The 19082-nt window shown below is 43.2% G+C and overlaps 2 protein-coding genes across 5 annotated transcripts in view; one reads left to right on the top strand and one right to left on the bottom strand.

Moving 5' to 3' along the window:
* Nucleotides 1-8183, bottom strand: part of TTI1 (TELO2 interacting protein 1) — a 41044-nt gene extending 32861 nt beyond the window's left edge. The window contains exons 1-3 of the mRNA XM_089673367.1: nucleotides 7715-8183; nucleotides 1441-3656; nucleotides 142-309 (exon numbers count right to left, since the gene is read on the bottom strand). Coding sequence (XP_089529493.1) covers nucleotides 142-309; nucleotides 1441-3616 — 2344 coding nt within the window. The 5' untranslated portion in view covers nucleotides 3617-3656; nucleotides 7715-8183. The remainder of the gene's footprint in view (nucleotides 1-141; nucleotides 310-1440; nucleotides 3657-7714) is intronic.
* RPRD1B (regulation of nuclear pre-mRNA domain containing 1B) overlaps nucleotides 7846-19082 on the top strand; it is a 123094-nt gene continuing 111857 nt past the window's right edge. For 2 of the 4 annotated variants that reach the window (XM_089673370.1, XM_089673369.1), the window contains exon 1: nucleotides 7848-8065. In XM_089673370.1, the coding sequence (XP_089529496.1) occupies nucleotides 7915-8065 (151 nt within the window). In that variant the 5' untranslated portion in view covers nucleotides 7848-7914. Of the gene's footprint in view, nucleotides 8066-19082 lie in introns of all 4 variants that reach the window. The other 2 variants (XM_089673368.1, XM_089673371.1) reach the window with 2 other exon arrangements.

Genomic DNA, 19082 nt, shown 5'->3' with positions numbered 1-19082 from the left:
GTAAATCAATCCTAATACCTGCCAATGCAAGCTACAGTAAGTAGGATCGTTGCAGCATAAGAAGGAAATACTTTTCTAAGAGCAACACAACCTAAAGCCAACTCTCACCATGCTAGGAGCAGCTATTAGTAATTTGATTACCTTCAATGTCTCCTTCTTCCATCTCTCCTCTTGCTAACCGATATTGCTGTATATGACCCTGTAGAAACTCTTTAATTTCATGTGCCATGTTCCCACAATGCAACCGAGACTCAGACATAAAAGTCAATGGTAGCTCTTCAGTACTCTCTGGTGGAGGGAACCACTTCCCTGCAGGTGAAAGGATAAAAGACTTCTAAATGCAAAATGTCTGAAGAAAGAAACTTTCCTGCTGCCCTCAGCAACTCGAATCGTAATTTCATTCTGCAATAGAACTGGGAAAATGGGCCACTTGCATATAAGTATCTGAAGGAAAAAAAGTTTGAATTTCCAGAGGAACCAATCAGATTCTCTCTTTTCATGTCTGCTGTGCAGTTTAAGAGAAGGAGAGGGAGATTCTTGTTGGGTGACCAGGACAACACTAATTCTTCTTTAAGACATGTTGGTAAATAGGGACAAATCTGTCCAAAATCATTTAGGTTAGAATATTTAAAGCTTAAAGTGTTTTGGAATGGGATTTCCACCAATTACAAGCATAACTAACCCCCGGTTCACATCTATGTGGCCGTGTGGGCCACGTTTTGCACGGGCACGAGAGCCCATTCATTTGAATGGACTCCTGTGCCCATGACACGCAGGGAAAGAAGTCCCTGCACTTCTTCCGAAAACGCAACCCGCACGGGAACCTCGGTTCCCAGTACAGTTGCGTTTTTCCAGTGGGGGCGGCATGCCGTTAGAACTAATGGCACGCCGCCCGCAGGTTTGCATTTTTCTGTGCGGGTGGTGTCATGCTGATCTGCAGCGGTACCACCCGCACAGATGTGAACCTAGGGTAAAGGTTAAACTGTTTTTTTTAGTTTTGATAGAGTGGAGAGAGATGAGAACAGCTATCAGATTTGTATTGCTGTCTGTTCCCCAATAGGAATATTCACCCTCTATATTTATCCCGTTTACCGTTATCGCAAAGATTGGAAGTGAAACAGAAAATCCTGAATTGTCTGTTGTCACCAGAGCAGGATTAGAGGGAAAATATTCCAATAGGGACAACCAGGGATTCCCCCACTTTCCGGTTTGGCTATGGGACAGGAAGTGAAAGAAATCTACCCAACAGGGGCACAGATTGCAAAAACAACTGACAGGGGTTATATTCTCTATTCAAAATGAAAACAAAATGTTTTTAGTTCGATTTCCATATAGGTCTGATGATCTGGTATCCACAAACCTCTAACCATATAGTGTAGTATATTATCACGTTAAAATTGTTGAATTGTACTCTAGAGTGAGACGTCAGCATTGCATTACCTAATCTCTTGACAAGACTACTCAACACAGGAAAAAGCAGTTTAGCTCCATCATTCTGTGAATGGTCCAATGCTGGAAGTAGGTCCTGCACAAGCTCATGGAGCACTGGAAGAAGACTTGGACTACAATTATCTAACATAGCATGCAATACTCGTGCAGCACTGCCGTGATGTCTTTGAAGGCGACGTAGGCCAATAGAAACCTCACTTGCCAAGTAATCTGCATTGAGCTCAATAAGCTGCTGGATATCTTTGTAGCCACAGGCTTGGCTGACATCTGCCAAAGTCACTAGTGCAGTTCCACTAACCAATAAAGAAGGATCACCAGCTTTCTCTAGTAGGGGGTACAGAGCAGTAATAAGGAGTTGGCGAAAATTAGTACCGAGGGCACGAGCAATGCATGAAATTCCCTCCAGCTGGAGGCACAACTTCCAGGCATTGGCATTCAAGCCACTTATTGCTGAATTAGGCTTTTGGCCAACATGGAGTAAGGCCATCTGATCTACCACTTCCTGAGTACTCTGGCAAGTGTATAGATGCCAGTTGGCTGGATCTGTGTACTCTTCCAGAAGTGGGCGCATTGCATCCAAAAGCACAGCAGCTTCCAGGATCTTGTTGCCACCATGAAGCACTTCAACTTCAATACCAGCTGCTCCTAACACTAGCTGGTTCAGTACAATCAGAGCAGGGAGTCTCTGGGCACGGTATAACCCCAAAAAGTGGTCTGTAAGCAAGTAAATATCTCCGTAGTATCCTAAAAGCCTGCAAACGTGATGAAGATAGGAAATAATACGTGGGTCCCTGAAGAAGCGGAAATTCTTCTGCTGAGGTCCAGTGTGTTCTATGTTCTCTTGTGTAAGATTGGCAACAGAAGAGGGAAGTCTTTCTTCCACCACCTTGACTGAGCACAAATCCAACTCTAAAGTCTGCAGAAGAGCAGAAGATAGCCGCTGAAGATGGGCAGAAGAGTGAAGAGTGAATGTAAGCCTTGGGCCAAGCAGCTGAAGATATCCAAGAAGTAGTGCTAGAGTGTGGACCTTCCCTTGGTCATCTTGACAGCTCAAGAGCCTTGGAAGTCTCACAGCCAATGAATGAAGGCTTTCTGACAACACTTCTCCAAGTGTCCTTGAAGCTGGAACATCATTTCCAATCTTCAGCAGAGCCTCATTTGACTTTTCTTTGACTTCAGGCCTGTCATCATTCATGTGCCCAACCAATATACGTAAAAGGCTTCCTGCAGCACCTTTTAACGATATCCAGCAAGATCTAATCAAGAGATCAGCTAGGTCCACCAGAGCCATCCTTACTTTCCAATGTGGATCAGTAGTGCAACGTTCTGTTAACTTTTCCAGATGAAACAACAAGCGACTAGCAGAGTTTTTCACCCAAGATTTTTCCCTGTGGACTAAAAGTTCTGCCACACGGGCCGACAGCCCCGGGTAACGAGGTTTCTTTTCTGGAACCTTTGCCAGACTTTCATCAGACATCACCAAGCTTACGATTCTAGCCCATAGCTTGATTGCAGCAGTTGTTAATCTGTATCCTTGCTTAGGATCTCCACAGATGACTCTGGTCAAGACGGTACAGACTCCGGGAAGAAAAGAAGCAAAGAGGTCACCCAAAGAATAGTTCTGCTTGACCTCTGGAAACAGCAATCTCTCCAGACAGTGCAAAGCCTCCAGCCGAATTTCACGTGATTTCTCCAACTCTGCAAGTCTAAGAAGGAGTGTGATGGCAAAGCCCATCTCAGGAAGCCCTGATGGTTTATAGAGCACAGGTAGGACATTCACCCCTGAGGATCGAAGAAGAGACTGCATAGCAAAAACTACTGCCAGCTTCAGCTCCTCAGGAACTGGCTGACTAAGATCAGGTGGAAGGCAGCTGCAGACTTCATCAAACATCTCCTTTAGGGATACTGCAGTTTTTACATGAGTCTGAGATAGAAGATATGAAATGCATTCCAGCACAGCTTGCACCAAACCAGGCTTTTTTGGCCCAGGTGTCTTGAGAGAAAATCTCAAAGGGAATAGGACGTAATCCAAGAGATCTTGAAGGGCTAGCACATCAGTACATGAGATCTGTTTACGTAGGTTCTGAACATTCTGCAGTGTCTGTTCCATCGTCAGCTGGACACAAAATGGACGGAGACTTTCAAAGGCACCAGTCTTAAATGCCATGGTTTCTATTTCATAGGTGGCAAATCAAGATGAACGTTACCTAAATAGATTAAAATATAGATTAATATATGTATGAATGAAATGTTACCTACGTGACTAATTAAAATCCATCATAACATTTGTCAGTCAATAGTATTTCAAGTTTGGAATCTACTTACTACTTTTTACCGGATTATGTAGAGTGAAGGAAATAAATATTTATTCCCCTGCTGATTTTGAAAGTTTGCCCACTCACAAAGAAATTATCAGTCTAAAAATCGAATGGTAGGTGTATTGTAACACAGAGACAAAATAGCAACACGAAATTCAAAAGAAATTCATGTCTAACAAATTATGCACTGATTTGTATGTTCATGAGGGCAATAAGCATTTGATCTCCTATCATTCAGCAGGATTTCTGGCTGCCAGGTGTATTTCATACAGGTAACAAGCTGAGATTAGAGCCAGTCTCTTATAGGGAGTGCTGCTAATCTCATTTTGTTACCTGTATAAAAGACACCTGTCCACAGGAGCAATCAAACAGATTCCAAACTCTCCACCATGGCAAAGACCAAAGAGCTGTCCAAGGATGTCAGGCACAAGATTGTAGACCTACACAAGGCTGGACTGGGCTACCAAACTATCCCCAAGCAGCTTGGTGATAAGGTGACAACAGTTGGTGCAATCATTCGCAAATGGAAGAAACACAAAACTACTGTCAGTCTCTCTAGGTGTAGTGCACCATGCAAGATTTCACCTCATGGAGTGTCAATGATCATGAGAACAGTGAGAAATCATCCCAGAACTACACGTGAGGATCTTGTCAATGATCTCCAGGCAGCTGGGACCACAGTCACCAAGAAAACAATTGGTAACACTAACTGACAAGGATTGAAATCCTGCAGTGCCCACAAGGTCCCTCTGCTCAAGAAAGCATATGTCCAGGCCTGTCTGAAGTTTGCCACTGAACATCTGAATGATGCAGAGGAGGACTGGTTGAAAGTGTTGTGGTCAGATGAGACCAAAATCGAGCTCTTTTGCATCAACTCAACTTGCAGTGTTCGGAAGAGGAGGAATGCTGCCTATGACCCCAAGAACACCATCCCAACTGTCAAACATGGTGGTGGAAACATTCTACTTTCAGGGTGTTTTCCTGCTAAGGGGACAGGACAACTGCACTGCATCAAAAGGATGATGGACGGGGCAATGGACCATCAAATCTTGGGTGAGAACCTTCTTCCATCAGCCAAGGCATTGAAAATGGGTTGTGGATGGGTGTTCCAGCATGACAATGACCCAAAACACACGGCCAAGGCAACAAAGGAGTGGCTCAAGAAGTACATTAAGGTCCTGGCTTAGCCAAGCCAGTCTCCAAACCTGAATCCGATTGAAAATCTGTGGAGGGAGCTGAAAGTTCGAGTTGCCAAACGTCAGCCACCAAACCTTAATGACTTGGAGAGGATCTGCCAAGAGGAGTGGGCCAAAATCCCTCCTAAGATGTGTGCAAACCTGGTGGCCAACTACAGGAAACGTCTGACTTCAGTGATTTCTTGTTGCTATTCTGTCTCTGTGTTACAATACACCTACCATTCGATTTTTAGACTGATCATTTCTTTGTGAGTGGGAAAACATTCAAAATCAGCAGGGGATCAAATACTTATTTCCTTCACTTTATCTTCTCACTGTTTCTAGTTCCTGAATTTCTAGTATGATAAAACTGATCCAGGCAAATATTAAAATACAATTTTATATTTTCATTAAAAAGATTTTCTATTGGAGTTTGTATAAAGTACCTGAAGTTGTCAAAGCAAAAAATATAAAAAAAGCTAGCCTGATCTAGCCCTCGTTCACACAGGAGAACTTGGGTGTACTCCCGTGAGAGGGCCGAGTTTTTCAATGCGAGATGCACAGGTGTTCCACACATCCATGTGCAGGCAGCCCCATTTATATTTATCGGGAGCACGGACAGCACAAAGACACTGCTCCTCCCAATTTGACATCTGTTTGGCTGTGTCCCTGAACTCACACTGTGCATGTCTCTGCACACAGACCTGCACTCACACAGATGTCAAATTGGAAGCAGCGGCTGTATCCGTACAGCCGCTGCTCCCAATTAATATGAATGGGGCTACCTGTGCATCCTGTGTGGGCAAACACAGCCCTCTCACAAGAGTACACTTAGGTATGCCTGTGTAAGCGAGGCCTTATGGTTATGAAACTACATTTGCTTGGTATGTTTATTTGGTTATCCAGTTCCCACTGGCCATTTGCATGTACAGTATGCAGTGGTAGGGCAGATGGACCTCAACAGACAGCCGCCACACAGGTGGACAGCTGCTCTGGGATGACGGGTCGGCAAACCCAGATCGTGATCAACAAGTTGTCAACCTGCCATCCCAGAACATCAGAGAGTGCCGAGCCAGTGCCTGCAGTCACATACACTGCACTTTTGCAATGGGCATATTAGCACTAGGGTTGCATCGACACCATTATCGGTGCCAATACTAAGCATTTGTAAGAGTACTCGTGCAAATGCTCTGATACCTGAAACTGATACCTTTGCGGTGGGGTTTTAAGCCCATACAAAATGAATGAGCTCAAATCGTGTTGTAAAGAAATCGCATGTGATTTCCCACATGGAAGAAACATATATTTGAAATATATTTAAAAAATATTCTTCCCAAATATATTGACATAAATTTGAAATGCTACTATTTTGGCCATATTCAATATATATATATATATATATATATATATATACACACACACATATATATATATACATACACACATACATACATACACACTGTATGTTGAAATGCGTTATTACAAAATATAGGAAAACATTTTTAAAAAATACATTTCAAATTTACTGTATGTCTTTAAAAATACAAATCTACATTTTTGGAATGCATTTACAAATATGTAAAAATAAATGTTAAAAATACTTTGTTGGAAAAAAAAATCTGAATATATTTAAAAAAAAAGTATATTTGAAATGTATTTTTAAAAATATTTTTCATCTATTTTGTAATAAAACCACATTTCAAAATGCAACACACACACACATATATATTTTTTATTGAAATATATTGAATATGGCCAAAATTGTAGAATTTCAAATATATGTCAATATATTTGGGAAGAATATTTTTAAAATATATTTTTCTTCCATATGGGCTGAACAGGAATATGGTGCAATTCCTGTCTGAATCACATGTAGTTTCCTTGCAGGTGCAGTGAGGTTTGCAGTGTAATTTGACCCATTCATTTCATATGGGCTCAAATCACCCTGTGAGGGTATCGGTAATAGGTATCAGTGAGCACTTGAGCACAAGTATTGGGATTCTTAATCGTCGATAAAAAACTATTGCAACCCTTTGTGCCTTTTAAAAAAGGGTTATTAGGCTGCTTTCACACTGATCTGATCCGCAGCACAGTGCACCTTTCCTGTGGGTTAGCTGCACTGACCCAGCAGCACCGGCGGGGTGACCCGAGGAGAGGAGGATCGAGGCTGACCTGTTGAAAAACACTGCACACAGTAGGTTAGTATAACATGTTTATTACTTTAAACATATCTATTTTCCCTTTACAATCACTTTAAGAGGAGAATTCCCCTCACTGTGCAGATTTACTCTCATTTCCTGTTATGCCTGTGAGCAAAAAAAAAATAAAATATTATACAGGTTTTAACCCTTCACTTCTCTATCCGCCACTATAACGTTCTGGCTATATACACACTTTGGGGTCTATTTATGTTTTCACTCAAGATTCACCCTGGGATTACACACTTGGTTTGAAATGGCCAATGTGTGAAAACATTTCTATAGAACCCATTTGGAGGCCTGTTGTCACGTGAACCTGTGTCCAGGCCTAACAGATTTGTACTCAGCTAAGAAGCAGCACCCTCTCAGCTCTACATTCCTCCATTGACTTACCTGCTATGACTCTACAAGTGCAGTGGCACTTTGTGTCCCAGCATGCCCTGTGATATGACTGCAGGCCCCTTATATCATAGGAACCATTCACTCACATACCAATGTTTCCCTCCACCATTCTAACACACATTTGTGCCCTCTCAGCCTCCTGACACATGACACTCAGGATACACACACTCACCTCATCCCATAGTGCAGGAGATAGGGCGCTTTCACATGCCGGAAGTGACGCCATCAAAGCTTCGCCGTCGCGCGCGGCCTAATGGTCAGTCTCTAAGGCAACGCGTCCCAGTTCCTCGCCGCCGGATCACGTGACGCGCTCGCTGAGTTGAGAGGTCAAGCGGCCATCTTGCGCCGGGCCCGGGGCCCTCACGGAGAGCCATGTCGTCGTTTTCAGAGTCGGCCCTGGAGAAGAAGCTGTCGGAGCTGAGCAACTCGCAGCAGAGCGTGCAGACCCTGTCCCTGTGGCTGATCCATCACCGGAAACACGCGGCCGCCATCGTCACGGTGTGGCAGCGGGAGCTCCGGAAAGGTGTGTGAGGGGATGGAGGGTTGAGTGGCTGTCTGTGTCCCCATTGGGGCAAATTAATCCCTTTATTAGTAAACGTGACCATTGCCACAAGGATAGACAGTCCATCATGTCAGAGTTGTCCTTAGAACAGGAAGTGGGGGGAAATCCTCCAGTGGGGACACCTGTTCCAGAAAGAAATGGAATTTTGGGAGATTTTTTCCTCACTTCCTGTTGCTTCTCTGAGACAGGAAGTGAAGGGAAGTTTCTCAATGACAGGAAAAGAACCTGGTGGGAAGTATTAAGGCCTCAATCACATGGGGTGTACTACAGGCCCAAATTATCACAGAGGTTCCATGAATCCCTGTGCAGGCAGTCCCATTCATGACCATTGGGATGCAGCGGCTGCACAGACATTTCCACAGCTCCCAATTTGTCATCCGTGTGGGTGTATGGCCACCTTCAGGGACACTCACCTGCATGGGTGACAGATTGGGAGAAGCAGCTGTTGTGTCCCAATAGCCATCCATAGGACTGCCAACACGGGGATGCATGGAACTCCTGTACGGCCCTCACACAGATGTACCCAAAAGCAAACCATTATTATATTACAGCTTACCACTTCTTGGGTGTGATGGCTGCGTTGGTTTTCTTTATTTTCACCTGGTGATCCATCCAGTAAGTCTGTTTTGCCAAAGAACAAGCTCTCCTGCAGATGTGTCCTTTACAGAGATGAGAGAAACCATTTACCAGTGACAGGGGTGCTTACAACGATCAGCTTTTATTCATATAAAACCTTTAAAAGCAACAAAACGATTCACTGTAGCTGATTATAAAACTTTAGCTGGAGTGTGGCTTCAATTCGTTATTGTATTTAAATCTGCTAGTACATCTAACCCCCCCCCCCCCCAAACTGACAATGCTGCTGTCCAAAGGTATCCCCTGTCCTCCTTCATCCAGAGCTGGGGAACTCTAATAGAGGAGGTGTGTTACTGGCCAGATCAGCAGGTGAAAACAGAGGGGGAAAGCCTAAAAAGAAAATGAATGCAGCCGCCACATCTAATGATTGGTAAGCTGCAATATAGTTGTGGATTCGGGTTTAATACCGCTTAATCCGTCAAACATTGTTTGTTGTTTACTTCCAGATCGGTATTAACCACTTGCCCTCCTGAGGATTCTCCCTCCCCTTCCTGACCAGGCTGTTTTTTGCGTTGCTTTAACTGACAATTGCGCGGTCATGCCATGCTGCACCCAAGTGAAATATACGTCCTTTTTTCCCACAAATTGATCTTTCTTTTGGTGGTATTTGATCACCTGTGCATTTTTTTAATTTTTTGCGCTATGAAAAAAAAAGCGACAATTTTGAGAAAAAAACAATATTTTTTACTTTTTGCTATTAAAAAAAATCAAATTATATCATAAATTTAGGCCAAAATGTATTCTGCGACGTGTGCTAAAAAAAAAAAAAATCCCAATACGTGTAAATTAATTGGTATGAGTGAAAGTTAGAGCATCTACAAATGGCGGTATATATACTGAAATTATTTTTTTTACTAGTAATGGCGGCAGGCATTCTGACACTGGGGTGAACTGACTTGGTGTCACTGACATCCCCGGTGACACCAATACAGTGATCAGTGCTAAAAAAATGACTGACACTGTACTAATGACACTGGGCAGGAAGGGGTTAACACGAGGGGCGATCGAAGGGTTAACTGTGTTCTGGGAGTGATTTACTAGAGGGCTGTGTTAGTGTGCTTCACTCTAAGCACACTGCTTTGGATGGCTGTGCTGTGCACAGCCATCCAAAGCAGTGTGCCCGAGCTGACAGGGAGGAGAACTGTTACAAGCAAAACTGTTCTCCTCCCCATCAGAGATCCTCGGAAATCACCGGGCACCGCAGGGTAATCACCGACCAGGACCCGGTGATTGACAGCTGTGAATGGTGGCGCGGGTAGGGCACTTGCGTGCGCCCCCTACCTGGAAATGCAAAATCACATGTGTATATATACGTGATTGTGCGCAACCGTGCTGCCCTGTAGCAGTATTTCTGCTATAGGGCGACGCGGAGGTGGTGAATGGCAGTACTTTCACGTTTTATTTACATCATGTTACTTTGAAACTTGTTTTGTTTCCCAATAGAAATCATGGCGTCTTCTGGCTTCTCTGGATTTCCACTTAGGCTTCATTCACACTTGTACGGCTCCAAAGTTGCGTGACTTTGGAGTGCAACTTTGAATGGGTGCGACTTGGATGTGACTTGTCCTTCTGCAAAGTCAGACCCACTGCTGCTTGTGAAACATTCAGGTCCAACTTTCATGCAACCTTCGAGGTTTAACATTGAAGTCTATGGCCTTCAAGTTGTATAAAAGTCGGATCAAAGTAGTACAGGAACTACGATGAAGTCGCTGCAACTTTAAGTCACACATATATGAATGCATATCATTAGGAAACATTGGGTACGACTTGTCAAGCAACTTTGATGTCCAGAGTCACATGACAAGTCGCACAAGTGTGAATGGGGTTTAACAGAGAGAGAACATAACACATTCTGAGGCATTGTTTACACATGGGAGAGTGAAATAAATGGTCACTGCCTTGCCACCCACTCTGTAGTACACCTGCTGAGACACACACCATGTGACAAACGCAGGCAGGTTTGCCACCAATCTCAGCCTATTCAAATGAATGGGGCCGTATAGAAACTAGACGTAATGCACATGGTTGTGGCGCTATAGCCTTTCAAGGGTTAAAACAGGTTATGAAGAGACTATGTATTGCCTCCCAGCCACTTGTCAACTACCCTCTGAAAAGTGATCCACTGCAGTTGAGGGGCTTGTTCAGTCGTGTGTTGATGATGAAGAACGAAGCACTGCTCTCCACTTGTCCTCCAGAGGATTTACCCCTCTTCCTGACCAGGCCATTTGTTTGCGATACGGCGCTGCGTTACTTTAACTGACAATTGCGCAGTCATGCAACACTGTACATAAATGAAATAAATGTTCTTTTTTCCCACAAAAGGATATTTCTTTCTGTGGTATTTGATCGCTTCTGCGGTTTTTATTTTTTTGACTTTTTGTTATAAAACATACCGAGTAAAAAAATAAAAAAAATCATAAATTTAGGCCAAAATGTAATCTTCTACGTCTTTGATAAAAACAAATTCCAATAATTGTATATTAATTGGTTTCGTGAATGTTAAAGTGTCTACAAATGGCGGTATAGATACTGTCATTTTTATTTTTGTATACTAGTAATGTCGGCGATCAGCAACTTATAGCGGGACTGCGGTGGGCATTCTGACACTGGGGGACGACGACTGACTAACTGCCACTGACATCCCAGTGACACTAATACAGTGATCAGTGCTAATAAAAAATGATTTATACAGGCAAGCAGATATACAGACAGGAAGATTCAATGAAGTACCACGGTGCTCCACAGCACCAAGATAGTTCATTGAAAACTACAAGCTGACAGCCGCTAAGGCTGTTGGCACTTGTAGTGCATTCATTCACAATTCACAGCTGTTTTCAAATCTTACAGATAGTACGGGAAACTTCTGTCGGGGGGGGAGACGAGTGGCGCCTGCAGCATTGAGAACATGTAACATGGTCCCAAAGGTGAATTTATCCTTTACTGCGCCTGTAGCATTTATGATGTGATATTGTGTTTATGAAGCATTGAAAAAGCTTCAAGAATGCTTGATAAATGCCTATGGAAGTGTTGATTTTCTAGTGGGAAACGCTTAGGGCGGCTCACACCACATGTAGTCCAGTCTGGTTTGTTTGGTTCTTTTTTTTTTTGCCACAGAAATGCATGGATTGTAGGTTATATCGTTTCCAATGGTATAGTTCACACCAGTGCGGGCAGTTCCAGGGCATTCTAGTTCCAGAAAAAAAGTAGAACATGCTGCATTTTTTCTGCACTGAACTGTACTGGAACATTGTGAAACGCACCTAAACTGACCAAAAATGCACTGGAACACATGTCCTTATTTAAGGTAAAGAAAAGAAGAGGTGAAAAAATGCACCAGAACGCATCAAAAATGCGCATGCAGAATTGCATTCGGACTGCGTTTCTATGGTGTGAAGCGGGCTTTAAAGTTGAAGTGATGTAGAGGAAATTATCTAATTTGAGGGCCAGTATTTTTTCTGCATTAAAAATGCATGGAAAGTATGATTGCAAGGCATTCCAGTTCCAGAAAAAAGTAGAAAATGTAGCATTTTTCCCACACTGGACTGTACTGGAAAGCGGTAAAACACAAAAAATGCATCGGAATGCATCAAAAAGCTCCGGACTCCAGTACAGAGGGAAAAAAAGAAGAAAAAAATGCATCGAAACTCGTTAAAAAGATACGCAGAAACACATCTGGAATGTTTTTGGAGTGTGTTTTTGTGGTGTGAACCAGCCTGGAGGCTCGGTTAGCTTGTGGTGTGATATCAGAAATTTTTGTGAATTCTCTGCAAGATGGATTCTAGTGGTGCACCGAAATGAAAATTCTGGTGCCAAAACCGTTACCGAAAATTCAGAATGCATGTGGCCGAAAAATTAACCGAAATGTCTGTGTATGTGGGGGTGGTAAGGCTCCAATTATTTTTCTTGTATTTTTTTTTTTGTATTTTTTTCTACTTTTATGTATTTTTTTTTACATTTTTTTAAACTTATTTAATTGCTATCACATAGGGGACCAATAGTTACCTATGTGATAGCATATGAGTGACAGGTCCTCTTTGTGGGGGGGCAGGAGAGGAGCAGTGTATACAGTGAGGGAGCAGTGTATACAGAGGGGTGTTTTTTAAAGTGATTTCTCAGTAAAATAAAGCATGGAGACATGGATGGATGGGTGCAATTGCTTTGAATATTAAAATATTGTTTTTGGTTTGTGGTGCTCAAATGCAGTGTAGTTCCACTTTTACCTCTTGCCACCCGGCCAAATCCCTCAGCGTTCCAGGTGGACGCCATATGGCGTCCTTTCAGGCATGCGCAGTTTGCGAGGCTAGAGAGCCGCGCAGCGGCGCGATCTGTCACCGGCCTTGTACCTTGGACACGGCCGATGACAGATCTGAGTACCGGCCCCGTTGCCCGTACCATGTGACCTGCTGTGACCAATCATTTGGGGGATATCTGTACTGTTCTGACATTCTTGGACCTCAAGAAATTAGATTGGCTGTCAGTACTTCAGGATTGATCAATATTCAGATCTATACCATAGTTTGTGAACTCTATAACTTTCCTACAAACTAAATAATACATCCTAATTTGGGTTATTTTCACCAAAGACATGTAGCAGAATACATCTCGGCCTAAATGTATGAAGAACAATTATTTATTTGCAAACTTTTATAGCAGAAACAAAGAAAAACGTGTTTTTTTTTCAAAATTTTCAGTCTTTTTTTGTTAATTTAGCAAAAAATAAAAACCCCAGTGGTGATTAAATACCACCAAAAGAAAGCTCTAGTTGTGTGAAGAAAATGATAAAATTTTAGTTTGGGTACAATGTTGTATGACCGCGCAATTGTCATTCAAAGTGTGAGAGCGCTGAAACCTGAAAAATGGCCTGGGCAGGAAGGGGTAAAAGTGCCCGGTATGGATACGGTTAATGTCTCTGCTCCTACCTGGCACTGTCAGTATTGCTGGCTGTCTTGATACTTTTGCAGAAGGAAATGGTTTTGCCACACGGCTGTTCTCTACAAAGAGGAAATGGCTGGAGCTGCTCTGTCCTAGTTTTCTGTTATTTCCCAGTGCATTCTGGGATACAGAAACCTCCACCGTCTCTCCTCCAATGCCTAGTTAATACTTTATACATTCTTCACAAACATGGTATTAATGCTGTAACAATGGAACTTCATCCAAAAAGGGAAGTTCCTCTATGCCACCTCCCCCTCCTTTAACACTGTTTTTGTGGATGGGGAGGAGCAGGTATCTAGATTTGACAGGTACTCGCTCCCATTTCCACTCAGACCACCTAGGCGATTTGAGCGAAAGTTTTTTATTATTTTTTTATTTCAGGTACTTATACAGCGTCGTCAATTTATGCAGCGCTTTACATATATATATTGTACATTCGCATCAGTCCCTAACCCTCAAGGGGTGTACAATCTAAAGTCCCTAACTCACATTCATACATACACATATAGGGCCAATTTAGACAGGAGCCAATTCACCTACCAGCATGTCTTTGGAGTGTGGGAGGAAACCGGAGCACCCGGAGGAAACCCACGCAAGCACAGGGAGAACATGCAAACTCCATGCAGGAGGCGCCATGGTCAGGCATCGAACCCATGACCCATTTACTGCAAGGCAGACGTGCTAACCACTAAGCCACTATGGAAGTTCACCCGCACTTTTTGTCTGCAGCTTTCTCGGATGTCACAGGTCCCAGAAAGCTGCGGGACCATTCCCGTAGTTCAGCGGGACCATTCCCGTAGTTCAGTGAGACTCATGCATGCCCAGTAGGAAGCTGGCTGTGTGAAGCCTCTAGAACTCACAGCTGTGTTCCATTAGTAAACATGCTGGCCCCGGGGACCCAAAGACTGGTGACTTTTCGGTTTCTATAGATCTTTACTCAGACAAAAAAGTTACAAAAAAAATACAAAATGTATTAAAAAGAAAAAAAAAAAGGGGCGGACTTGATGGACCACCTGGCTGTCACCTTTCTATGTTGCTATGAAGAACTGGCTCTTATTAGAAGTCAGCAGTATTTGTAGGTGCTGACTTGTCATTTTTTGGGGACACTGAAGAGTCATGAAAGCGACATGTTGCTTAAATTTTGACACGACACAATGCTACCACTCCTGTGTGAACAGCACTCATTGTACTATTCATGGCAGGAATTGAAGGGAGGTTAGGAGGCTTTAAAAATGCAGAATAAATGCCGCATAAACACAAGGTATTTACACACTTGTGCACAAGCCCTAAAAGAGGTATAACCACAGCTCAGCTACCTGTTTTTATCACCTCCTTGCCACTTGCCCTAAATGAGTCCTAAGGCTATGTGTGTCGGGAACACATGCAAAATTGTGTGCTTTCCCAACACACAGAAGCGCTCTGCCCTTTAGCAGGCTTGCAGCAGTGCCATTCATTTAATAATGATGCCCCCTGTTCATCTGCAAACGTTCTTAAGGAAACGATCGATCAGAGAAGAAATGGGTGGGCAGAAATAGGGATGCACCAAAATTTCAGTGGCCGAAACGTTTCAGCTGAAAGCACCCCTTTCGGTCGTCGGCCGAAATGAAAAAAAAAAAGCACTGATACAGGTGCCGAAAAAACCCCGCCCTTCACCGTCACCGCCACCCAGCCGCCGCTTGCTAGTTCTCAGCCATACCTGAGAAACCATCGAACGATCCTAGCGCTGTGCATAGAGATGAGTGAAGGAGAGATAGCCTTTTTTTTTTTTTTTTTTTAAAGCACTAGATCAATTCTTTTTTTTTTTTTTTTTTTATCCAATGCTTTTCATTGCAGAGGAGAGATGTGGGTCTTATTGACCCCACATCTCTCCATAAAGAGGACCTGTCACTAATTATTTCTATCACAGGGGATGCATGCATTTCTTGTGATAAGAATAAAAGTGATTACATTTTTTTTAAAAGGACAGTGCAAAAAAAAAAAAAAAAAAATAATAAAGTTTAAAGTGACCCCCGTAGTGGTGAAGCATATGTAGGCCATGCCCACATATATAAATGCTGTTCAAACCACACATGTGAGGTATCGCCACGAACGTCAGAGCAAGAGCAATAATTCTCGCACTAGACCTCCTCTAACTTTACACTACTAACCTGTAGAAATTTTTAAAGCATCACCCATGGAGATTTTTAAGTACTGCAGTTTCACACCATTCCAGGAGCGTGCCCAATTTTAAAACGTGATATGTTGGGTATCTATTTCCTCGTCGTAACATCCTCCTTCATATTTTACAAAAAAATTGGGGTATATTTTTGGGGGTTTTTTTTAAAGTATTTTTTTCCAAAAAATATATATTCATTTTTAAAAACTGCACGTTTCGGTTTTCAGCCAAGTACATTTTGAATTTTCGTTTTCAGCACCAGAATTTTCATTTCGGTGCACCACTAGGCAGAACCTGTGGTGCACAATGGCGGGCTTTTGCCTTTCACATACAGCTGTATTCGCCGGTGCGCAGAGGGGTGTACACCATGAGTAGAAATGTATACTTCTGTATCCGGGAGTGAGAGATATTCGCATACCACTCAGGTAGCAGCCTTTACAAAACAAAGACAGATTGTGGCTGACTGCTGTAACCACACATCCAAGCATTTATATGCACAGAGGAAAGGATGAACGGCCCAGGATGCACACATTGGGGAGGAGGGGCAGGACAGGCAAACAGTTGGCAAAGTAAGCATTCACGATCTTCTTCACAAGGAGCTGTTTTAGTTCAGCATGATAGTCTCTTTGAGGCCTTATTTGTTTGCGGTGGTGTTTTTCATCTCTGAAAAGTGATCCATAGTGGATCACTTTTCAGATGTTTGACAGTCGGCATGGGGCAAAAGGAAGCCTGTTTTAATTGGTAAAAGCCCACAGCATGCAGGCTTTAAACACTATTAGGAGGAAAGGGAGTCTGCGTTAACATATTACACCCTAAATATGGGTTTAGCATGTTTAAACGGTGAACCTATCCTTTAAAACGAAGTGCTCTTATGCTTTTTGTCCCTTTTCCCCTGACCTAACTTAATCCACCCTCCCTCTCCACAGATGCATACTTACCTTGATGCAGAATCCTGTGTTTGTTTATATTCAGCAGCTCAAGTCTCACTGACCTGGCCATGCCTGTGCATTAGAGCCCCATAGACCTCTATGAGGTTGTCTTCCCTTGTCTCTGGAATGGGGACATATCCCCAAATAACCCCCTTTGCATTGTCTTTGAAGACTGTCCAGTTTATCCTTGAGGGGGTTTCTTTCCTTCCCCCTCCCTTGGCTTGATTCATGGGAAAGCAGAATGACTGGCACTGGAACCCTAGGGTTCCCAAAAGGAAAAAATTTGTTTGCTGTAACTGCATATAAAGTGCACGCTGGAAATTGGCTTCAATTCGTTAGTGTGTCTAAATCTGCTAGTACGTCTAACACTCCCCTTCCCCATCCTGACAGTGCTGCTGTCCAAACTTGCCCCTGTTCTCCTTCATTCAAAGTGGGGGCACTCTAATAGAGGAGTTGTGTTACTGGCCAGATCGCCAAGTGAATACAGAGGGGGGAAAAAGACTAAAAAAGATAACACATCTAAAGATTGGTAAACTGCCAAATATTAATTTTTTAGCTTTGTGATTAAAGAAGAGTCTAGCCAAAGCTTTTTATCCATGCCTCACTTGTGGCTCACAGGTGTGCACTGACTTGCTACCCTGCTGGAATGGTTTGAGGAACACAACTATGATATTGAGGTGTTGACATGGCCTCCAAATTCTCCAGATCTTAATCCAATTGAGCATATGTATAATCGAGTATATGAATCCTGTTGGGAAAAACTATAGAGGACCCACCTCATAACTTACAGGACTTAGTGTTACTAAATCCAGGACCCTGCATTCACTATATACCTACGTTTTCCAGCAGTCAGTTTCCATCTCTCAGAAGTGTCCCGTGCACATGGGGCCTAATGTCTTCACTTTGTGCTGCCCTCTGTGCACATCTATGCATATATACAGGTGAAACTCGAAAAATCAGAATATCGTGCAAAAGTTAATTTATTTCAGTAATGCAACTTAAAAGGTGAAACTAATATATGAGATAGACTCATTACATGCAAAGCAAGATAGTTCAAGCCGTGATTTGTCATAATTGTGATGATTATGGCTTACAGCTCATGAAAACCCCAAATCCACAATCTCAGAAAATTAGAATATTGTGAAAAGGTGCAATATTCTCGGCTCAAAGTGTCCCACTCTAATCAGCTAATTAAGCCATAACACCTGCAAAGGGTTCCTGAGCCTTTATATGGTCTCTCAGTCTGGTTCAGTAGGAATCACAATCATGGGAAAGACTGCTGACCTGACAGTTGTGCAGAAAACCATCATTGACACCCTCCATAAGGAGGGAAAGCCTCAACAGGTAATTGCAAAAGAAGTTGGATGTTCCCAAAGTGCTGTATCAAAGTACATTAATAGAACGTTGTGTGGAAGAAAAAAATGCACAAGCAGCAGGGATGACCGCAGCCTGGAGAAGATTGTCAGGAAAAGGCCATTCAAAAGTGTTGGGGACTTTCACAAGGAGTGGACTGAGGCTGGAGTCAGTGCATCAAGAGCCACCACACACAGATGGATCCTGGACATGCGCTTCAAATGTCGTATTCATCTTGTCAAGCCGCTCCTGAACAACAAACAACGTCAGAAGCGTCTTACCTGGGCTAAAGAAAAACAGACCTGGTCTGTTGCTCAGTGGTCCAAAGTCCTCTTTTCTGATGAGATCAACTTTTACATCTCATTTGGAAACCAAGGATCCAGAATATGGAGGAAGAATGGAGAGGCACACACTGCAAGATGCTTGAAGTCCAGTGTGAAGTTTCCACAGTCTGTGTTGATTTGGGGAGCCATGTCATCTGCTGGTGTTGGTCCACTGTGCTTCATTAAGTCCAGGGTCAACGCAGCCATCTACCAGGAGATTTTGGAGCACTTCATGCTTCCTTCCGCAGACGAGCTTTATGGGGATGCTGACTTCATTTTCCAGCAGGACTTGGCACCTCCCACACTGCCAAAAGTACCAAAACCTGGTTCAATGACCGTGGGATTACTGTGCTTGATTGGCCAGCAAACTCACCTGACCTGAACCCCATAGAGAATCTATGGGGCATTGCCAAGAGAAAGATGAGAGACATGAGACCGAACAATGCAGAAGAGCTGAAGGCCGCTATTGAAGCATCCTGGTCTTCCATAACACCTCAGCAGTGTCACAGGCCGATAGCTTCCATGCCACGCCGCATTGAGGCAGTAATTGCTGCAAAAGGGGCCCAAACCAAGTACTGAGTACATATGCATGCTTATACTTTTCAGAGGTCCGATATTGTTCTATGTACAATCCTTGTTTTATTGATTGC

This window comes from Staurois parvus, unplaced genomic scaffold (genome assembly GCF_062004578.1).
Source record: "Staurois parvus isolate SC_StPar_1 unplaced genomic scaffold, SC_StPar_1.0 ptg000137l, whole genome shotgun sequence".
In the NCBI taxonomy this organism is placed as follows: domain Eukaryota; kingdom Metazoa; phylum Chordata; class Amphibia; order Anura; family Ranidae; genus Staurois; species Staurois parvus.
The sequence above is the reverse complement of the archived record's forward strand: the minus strand, read 5'-3'. Positions and strand labels throughout refer to the sequence as shown.